Below are 8,534 nucleotides of genomic sequence, written 5' to 3' on the forward strand. Positions count from 1 at the left end.
AGGCTACAGGACCTGAACCTGTTCAGCCTCCACAAGAGAAGGCTGAGGGGGATCTAGTGGCCTGTTGACAAACTAGTCGGGGGGACCAGCAGGCATTGGGGGAGTCCCTGTTCCCCTGAGCACTCCCAGGAGTGACCAGGAATAACGGTCACAAGCTGGCAGAGGGTAGGTTTAGGTTAGATATCAGGGTCGTTTGACCCCAGTACTCTTTCCTGCCATGGCAGGGGGTCGGACTTGATGATCTGCTCAGATCTCTTCCGACCCGACCAGCCATGAAACTATCTCTCAAAGACCATGACCCTGACCATATTCTATTATGTTTCCATGCGTGTCCATTTGAATATACAGCATCTGTTCTCTAATTCTAAGATACGCTGGCACCAGTGCCGATAGCTGAAGTTCCTAGTACTTTGTATTTAGATGTTTAGTTTATTGAATGCCAACTTTTGAGCTTCAGTTCTTCAGCTGTATTGGAGAGGCATGTTTCCTTTACCCAGGCTTAAAAAGAAATCCTACAACTACTTAATTAAGAAGCCATGACCCCCCGTCATGCTATAGTTCCCTGCCTTGAATTTTGACAGGGAATTTACCCTCATGTAAAAGAGATGCCTGTGCCATCAGTGTTTCCAAACGAACAAAAGCCCTGCTCAGGCGCTCAGATTTGTGTAGCAATTGTGTGTTCTTATGATGCTTATGATAAATAGTCCAAATGATTTTGTCACGGCAGCCTAAATTCTGCAGCTTCTTAACTTCTAAGTGCTTGACATAGCAAGTCCAGTGTTTTATCATTCTGGGGAACATTCATTTCACATCTTGTATCCTACACCAGTGAGTTCCACAATTAAGACATATTAGTATTATATGTGCATACAGTTATTCATATACTGGAAAGCAGGAGTCAAGCATCGGAGCAGGAGACCAAGAGCACAGTAGTTAATGGCGAATATCCAGCAAATTCTTGTTGAGTTTTGGTAGGAGGAGTCTTAAAACAGGCAGGTTATTGTTGGAGTATTGTAGAGTTCAGAGTCATAAATGCCAGGATATTCTTTCTAGGTGATAAAAGGCGTGATGCATTGTGCATCATGGCAGTGGGTGGTGAGATTAAAGGAATCCTGTTTTTAAGATGCCCAGAAGCATCTTAAATATACCAGTTATGAAATGTCTCAGACTTGCATCATGTGTGATCGATTCTTTCTACAATAGGTTGTGAAAACTTAATTTTAACTTTTCCTGACCTTAGCAGAATAAATTAACTGCGACAAGTGTGCAGGTGCAAGATTCCTGGAAAGCTGTAGACCAAACCCCTGAATTTTTAGAAACTGATGTGTTTTTTACAAGTCTTTCTTCTCTGCTCTGCAGGGATGAGAAGAACCAGTCCATCATCGTCAGTGGAGAGTCGGGTGCTGGAAAGACCGTCTCTGCCAAATATGCCATGCGTTTCTTTGCCACTGTTGGGGGCTCTGCCAGCGACACCAATATCGAAGCAAAGGTCCTCGCATCCAGTCCAATCATGGAGGTAAAGCCTGCCCCAAACCGGTGTTTAGGTTTTTGTTCTATTTGGACTATTTGGTTATGCATTTATGCCAAGCAAACTCAGTAATGTTTCCTAGATGGAAGTTTTTCAACATGCTGGGCATTTCCTGTGTTCAGTAACGATACCCATATGGTAAGAACTAAAATAGGAAAAATGCAGGGTGAATAAAAATTGATGATTTAAAATAGATTTTTTGATTACTTATAAAAATGGGTTTTTGTGTTTTTTAATTTTTTTTATATTTTGTTTTTGAAGAAAAATAGGATATTTTTAAAATTATAATTCAAATTTTCCTTTAAAAATAAACTATCTTAAAATGAAATTTGAATTGAATATAGCATAGCATAGTATAGGCTAAGTTATACAATTAGCATAATGTAGTAAAATAATGTAATAAAATGTATTGCGTCAATGAGCCCTCCACTAAATGCTGTTGTTAAAGGCTGGTTTTCTTCTGTATATGAATGAGTGGGAAAGTATCTAACTTGTGAGGTCAAGCATTAAAAATATGGCACAATAATTGAGGCTTATTCTGCAGCTCATGGAAAAAGAACCCTCTGCTTAGTAATGGTTGACTCCCTGCTTCTGTATGGTTTGGGGCACTTCAGTTAAATAGCCTTTTTGGTCCCTTTCCTTATGTACAGAGTTGTAAACATTAACTTTTCAAACTCTTTCCATGCTCTAAACTAAAATACTGTAGCACACAAGGCCAGGGGGTGGTTATAGCAGAAACCATGGATTGCAAGTACAGGTATCCCTCAACTTCTGCGGTAGATGCATTCCCAGGGAACGGCACATAAACTGAATTTGCATAAAATGAATCCAGTTTACAATGAAACAGATGGGGATGAGTTCCCAGGGCAGTGAGGGAGTGAGGCTGGGGCTAGGGAAGGGACGGGGAGAGGGACGTGGCACAGCCCAGTGGCTGCAAGCAGGTGGCGTCTGCTGTTCCCAGGGTTGCAGCAGGGGCAGCACCAGGCTCTTCATGGAGTTCGGGGTGGGCAGCAGCCCCACCTGTCCACCCTGAGCACTAGGAGCAGCCTGGAGCTGCCACTGGCCTGAGCCTGCAGCAGCTGCCATCCCCAGCCTGCTCTTGTCCTGCCTGCCCCCTCTGCAGCCCTGGGAGGGGCTGATGTCACCTGCTTGCAGCTGCTGGGCTACACTGTGCCCTGAACCCCCTGGCGCGCAGTGGAGCCCAACAGCTACAGGCAGGCAGCATCTGCTGCTCCCAGAGCAGCTGCAGCAGGGGTGGGCAGCTGCCTGCAGCTGGACTAGAGCAGGCTGGGGCTGACAGCTGCTACAGGTTCAGGTCAGCAGCTGTACCGGGCTCTTCCCAGTGCTGGGGGTGGGGTGTGTGGGGCTGCCGGTCCCAGCCTGCTCCCATCCGGCTGCAGGTGGCTGTGGGAGCAGTAGACACTGCCTGCTTGCAGCTGTTGAGCTGCACCGTGCCTGGGAGTTCGGGGCACGGTGCAACCCAGTGGCTGCAAGCTACTTGCATTGGCCGCTGCCAGAGCAGCTGCAGCAGGGGCAGGCAGCTGCCTGCAGTGGAATGAGAGCAGGCTGGGGCTGGCGGCCACTGCAGACTTGGGCTGGCCGCAGCACCAGGCTCTTCAGGGGTGGGTGAGCGGGGCTCGAGTCCACGGCCCTTTCCCCCCTGCTCACAGCCCTCACAAACTTGGACTTACCTGCTTGGGGGAAGGCGGAGCACGCCTATGTCTATTGCATAAGATCGGCCTGTGCCGATCTCATACATGTGAGTTTACTTTGCATATAATGAATTTCAGGTATGAAAGGGTCATCGCATACAAGCAAATTCACATAAATCCAACCTGCATAAATAGAAGGAAACCTGTCGTTTGAAATAAGTTTCACCTAGGCACTTTAGAAAACTTTTCCCAGGGTGACCTGAAATAATTGGTTGAATTAACTAACCACGGTTCATACTTCTAATACTATAATAGATGACACTAGTGTTTAATAAACTAGTTAGTGGTAAACGTGTACCATGGTTTGATTTAAAAAAAAAAAAAAAAAATCTGTATCCTAAACATTAAAGTTCCATTTAATAAATTAGAAGTGCTGGTTTTCTGTGTGGAATGAATTTGAGTTTCCATCTCTTCCATCTTGTAGCTCGATACAAATATGAGCAAAACATTAATCATTTAGGCTGCTTACAGCTGTTAAAAAAACAAACAAAAAACAAAACTGGATGCAGTACTCCAGAGGTGGCCTCAGCAGTGCTGAATAGAGGGAAATAATCACTTCCCTTGGCCTGCTGGTGACACTTCTACCAATGAAGACCAGTATACCATTTACTGCCTTGACAACAAGGGCGCACTGCTGGCTCATTCAGCTTGTCCATTGTAACCTCCAGGTCCTTTTCTGCAGAGCTGCTGCCCAGCCTGTCAGCCCCCAGCCTGTCCTAGTGCATGGGCTTGTTCTGTCCTAAGTGCAGGACTTTGCACTTGTCCTTGTTGAACCTCATGAGATTATCTTGTCCTTGTTGAACTTAATGCAAGGTCTTCTTGCCTTGTCCTTCCCTGTTCCTATTGCTATTCTTTTCAAATCATGTTTTGTAAAAGAGATACCATTACAGTAATATCTTAAATCCCTGCTGGCCAACCCTGAAATGTTCCTTCACTGTTATTTATCAGTAATACAGCCATGTACAGGGTGGCCAGCACTAACATTTTACATGCCTGGGATTGACATGAAGTTCAAAAATATAGTCCCTGCCCCAAAGAGTTTACAATATTTAATGATATTTGGTGTAAATATGTTGCAAATCACAGTACTTAAGGTATACAAGTGGTAAGGTACAAATCTGCCCTGCTTTCTGCTTAAAAGATAGGTATATGCCTAGCCAAGAAATCCAGACTTCTCACTAGCTGATTTTTAGGTAAATAGGCTTTTCAAAGAATTCAGCGGCAGAAAACTGTCTGTATTGAGCACACAACAGTGGTTAGGCAGTCGTACTAACAGAAGCTCGGGCTGGCCTCGGATGTAGTTTTGGTAGCAGCTGGTTCCAGAGCACTTAGCTATCAAACTCCTTCAGCCTTCATGTCTGATGCAAGCGTTGCCTAAGAAGCTTGAATGGCCTCGTTTCTGGACCTCAGATCAGGGTTCAGGTCTTACCCTTGCACAGAGGCACAGCCGAAGGGTTTATGATTTGGGGGCAGATGAGGATCTGACAGAGAATCTGCTTATGGGAGCACTGAGTGGGGCCACTCTAACTGATGTCTTAGCAGTTGCAGCAATTCTTATTTACAGCTGCTCAGGGCATCTGGACAGCAGCTCTGTTTAATCCTTTTACTGTCTGCAAAGTGACTGAAGAAATATTGATTAACGGCTGACTTTATTGCAGATACCATACGCACAGCACACGCTGCTGCTTTCGGGTCTGGAGACCTGCCACTATTGCACAATAAGTTATCTGGGATGACGGACACTTCCTGTTCTGGGTGGCGAATACCCTCTGATCCCCAGCAGGCAATGATAGAAATAAGATGAGCACATATTCGTTGTGAACTTAGTGAACCATCTGATGTCCTTAAGTCCCCCACCTGTTGACAGGGACAGGTCAGTAGTACAGCCTCCTTTCAGTGCATTTCTAACTTGGCATGGAGTTACTGTAGATAAGTTTGCTCATCCTGATCTGCCAGTTACCCTCTTGTGAAGACGCTCTGTGACCTGATGTAATAGGTAATTTCTAATGGCTCAAGTGTAGACATGCCTCCGCTAGAAAATCATTGTCACTGGTTGTTGGCCAGTTTCTTGGGCATTGCCCGTAGGGCCCATCTCCGCTTCAGTATGTCTGTCTTGATCTCTGAGGCAGGATTCATTTCAATTCATGTCCAACTCACTGCTTCAACGCTCTGGGTAAAGTGCAAATAAAATGAAATTGTAATTGAGTGGGTTATGTCCTCTGGACCTTGAGGGGTCAAGGCTGGGGGACCCTGGTAAGGGAGGGTGCGCTGCTGTTGTCCTCCTGTGCCCATTCTTTGGATGAAGAGAGAACTTCAACACCTGGCCGTATCCATCTGGCAGCTATCATCAGCATTAGGATCATTTAAAAAAGTTGAGTCCTGAACTAACCAAGCTTCTCTGAAGAGATGTCTGCTGATTGCAATCGGGGCACTTCTTTTGTGGCTTTCAGCAAGTTCTGCCTTCATGCTTCTCTACTGTGAACGCTGGTCCACTTAGTTGAATGAAGTGTCTGCTACTGCATCATTTCTTTTGAAACTCAGGCTTCACCAGTGTTGTTCTGGAAAAGGATTAGTGTCCTTCATCAAGAAGCTCTTTGCCTTGTTAAGTACTCCTCGCTTAAATTTGTCAGCTCTTGCTCGTTCCGTTCTGAGGCGTGGATCCCCAGTGCCTTCTTGCAGGGTGTTGTGGCTTCCTCTGTTTTTCTTCTTTTCTGCTTTCTTCTGAGCTCTTAACTGCCAGGAGCTTGAGGCAATACAAATCCATTCTGCTTTAATGAGTGGATTTCAATCCTGGCAGAGTGCTTTCGGTTCCCTTTTAACATCAGGGGCTACCAGAGCAGAACCACACAGTAAAAGATGGAAAAGACTCTCCTAATCAACTTTTCATGCCATTGCAGGGCTAGGGTCAAATGTTGCACACAAACCAGTATAAGTGGTCAGAAACCAGTTCAGATCTGAAATGCAACAGAAGTTCAGTGCATATAAACCACTTTCAAAATGACTGAAGCCAGTTTCAGATAAACTTGAATGGATGCAGTATCAGGCTTAACTGATTTATGTTAAATCGCTTTATTAAACCTCTGTCTCAGATCTCCTCTGGATTCAAGTTACTTCACAGGTCCCAGCATCCCAGGATGCCTTGCACTCCCTTGCAAACTCACCCTCTCAGGGTGGAAGGGCCAGCATTGGCCCAAGCTGTCAGCTTCTGGCCTGGGCCGCTGCAGGCATGTGGCAGCATTTGTAGAATCAAAAATGAATGTCTGTTCACTTGCTTATTGGCAGGGATCCTGGTTTTCTCTGTTTTTTAAAAATCCCAAATTTTTCTGATTTTAAAACAAAAAACTGTTTTTCCATGAATTAAATGAAATCTCTCTCACGCGCTCTCTCTGAACACAATGTTTTATTTATATATTTACAATTTTGAAGCAATTTGGAAGCCTACCAGTCCCTCAATCACTATAATAAAATTAATTATAAATTTTGGCGTTTGATTTTTGGGGTTTCAAAGCTCTCCTTGCCCCCTTTGCTCACCAGGACATGGGTCCAGGCCTCTCACTCCTGCCCTACAGCATCCCTCCTGGCCACAGGCTGTGTAGTTGCAGCAGAGCTCCCGGTGGGGCAGTGGCAAGGGGTGCAGGCTGGGAGCTTCAGGCTTGGGGCTTCCTGCCCTGCTGCCCTCCCTCTGGGGCCCAGCAGGCAAGACCCAACACAGGAAGGTGGAGCGGGACGGAGAAGCTCAGCGCTGCAACCAGGACCCCTTCACTGCTCCTGCCCACCCAGCAGCAGCATGGGGCACAACTCCGTGCTGCTACCCCCACTGCCCCCCCCCCCAACAATCACCATGGTGGGGCTCCCAGCAGCGGCACTGAGCCTCCATGCCCTGTTCTGCCCTGGTACAATGCATCCCTCCTGCTGGGCCGCAGAGCCTCTTGGGTGAAGGGCAGTAGGCTGGTGAGCCCTGAGTCTGCAGTGGTCAGCCCACATCTGCCCCTGCCCCACGCAAGAATCTGGGTGGCCTTGCCTCCCATACCTGCCCTCCTCGGGAGTGTGGGCGGTGGCTGGGAGTCGGCTCCTTGGATGAGCTGCCTGTGGCTCCACCCGCTCCCCAGCTGGGCCCTGCGTCTGCACGTTCCTGCTCCGGCCCCGGGCCCCATGCAGTGCCCCAGCTGGGCAGCACTCCCAGCCCTGCCCAACTCCCTCCCTCTCTTCCTCAGTATGGGGGCCTCAATACCCCACCCCCCAGACTTCCCTGTGGGAGCCGCCCTCCACGCTGTGTGGCTGCCACATGCATGTGCGTGCACATATGCACGTGGTGTTCCTGCCCCACCTCCCACCTCCCACTCCCCCCAGCCCCTGGCAGGCTGGAACTCTGGCAGCCTGCAGGGGGAAACCTGCTGTTTCCCGCATTTTATTTTTTTCCTTGAAAGGAGGGGAAAATTGGCTTTTTCTCCTTAAAGGAGAAAATGGACATTTTTCTATGGCCAATGGAAAACCCAGATCCCTGCTTAGCAGTTCAATCTACGCAACTTAAACTAACCTGTGAAAACTGAATGGATTCAACCTCGGGCTTTTTACTCTTCTGGGTTAAGTACAGACAGTCAGAGTACTGCCCCATACCTGACTCTTAAGGGAACAGGATAGTTTTACTTACTGTATTCAACTCTCATTGATAAAACAGACACTGGAGTACATTATCTGAGAGAGCCAAGTTGTCTTTGAGGGTCAGTGAAGGGAAGAGAAGGTGAGGTGACTATATGTCCATCGGTTTCACCAATACTGAGGTTGTTTCAGTCCTAGCATTTCCCTGGCGCAGCTAAATATGCCTTCGTCCATATGGCATTTTTTAAGTACAGGGAGAGCTCACTTTTATTATCTGCTCTAATTTCTCAATATTTTTCTCTGAAGGCTCCTTCCTGTGCGCTGAAAATAAATCTGTATTTCCTCTGCCAACTTCAATTTCAATTTGTAAAGCTAAGATAATTAATTGTTGTGTATCTGACGCAAACTGTTAGGGCTCTGCCAGCAAGTGGTCTCTTGTTCCATTAAAAAGTAATGCACTTGCTCAATGCTGAGCAGCAGCTGAAAGCCAGCAAAAACTCTAGCCTGATTCCTTGGAGCTAACCTGCTTGTTTAGGTCTGCATCTAAACTAAGTGCTAGAGTGTGCTGCTGTAGGTAGTGGGCAGCACAGTAAAATAAAATGAAAAAATTCCTTTTCCTTCACAAATGTGTGAAGGACATGAGTGTGTTCTTGTGAAGCCACTGTAATGGGTTAAGAATTAAGGGTCTTCCTGCC

At 46.7% G+C, this 8,534-nt stretch overlaps 1 protein-coding gene across 1 annotated transcript in view; it reads left to right on the forward strand.

Moving 5' to 3' along the window:
• The window catches only part of LOC109307664 (unconventional myosin-Vb-like), a gene marked incomplete at its 5' end in the record, with an annotated part of 224,144 nt that overhangs the window by 81,059 nt on the left and 134,551 nt on the right, over window positions 1-8,534 (forward strand). Inside the window, one exon of the mRNA XM_019531676.1 lies at window positions 1,360-1,516. Within this exon, the coding sequence (XP_019387221.1) occupies window positions 1,360-1,516 (157 nt within the window). The remainder of the gene's footprint in view (window positions 1-1,359; window positions 1,517-8,534) is intronic.

This window comes from Crocodylus porosus, unplaced genomic scaffold (genome assembly GCF_001723895.1).
Source record: "Crocodylus porosus isolate Cpor-Errol unplaced genomic scaffold, CroPor_comp1, whole genome shotgun sequence".
Lineage (NCBI taxonomy): Eukaryota > Metazoa > Chordata > Crocodylia > Crocodylidae > Crocodylus > Crocodylus porosus.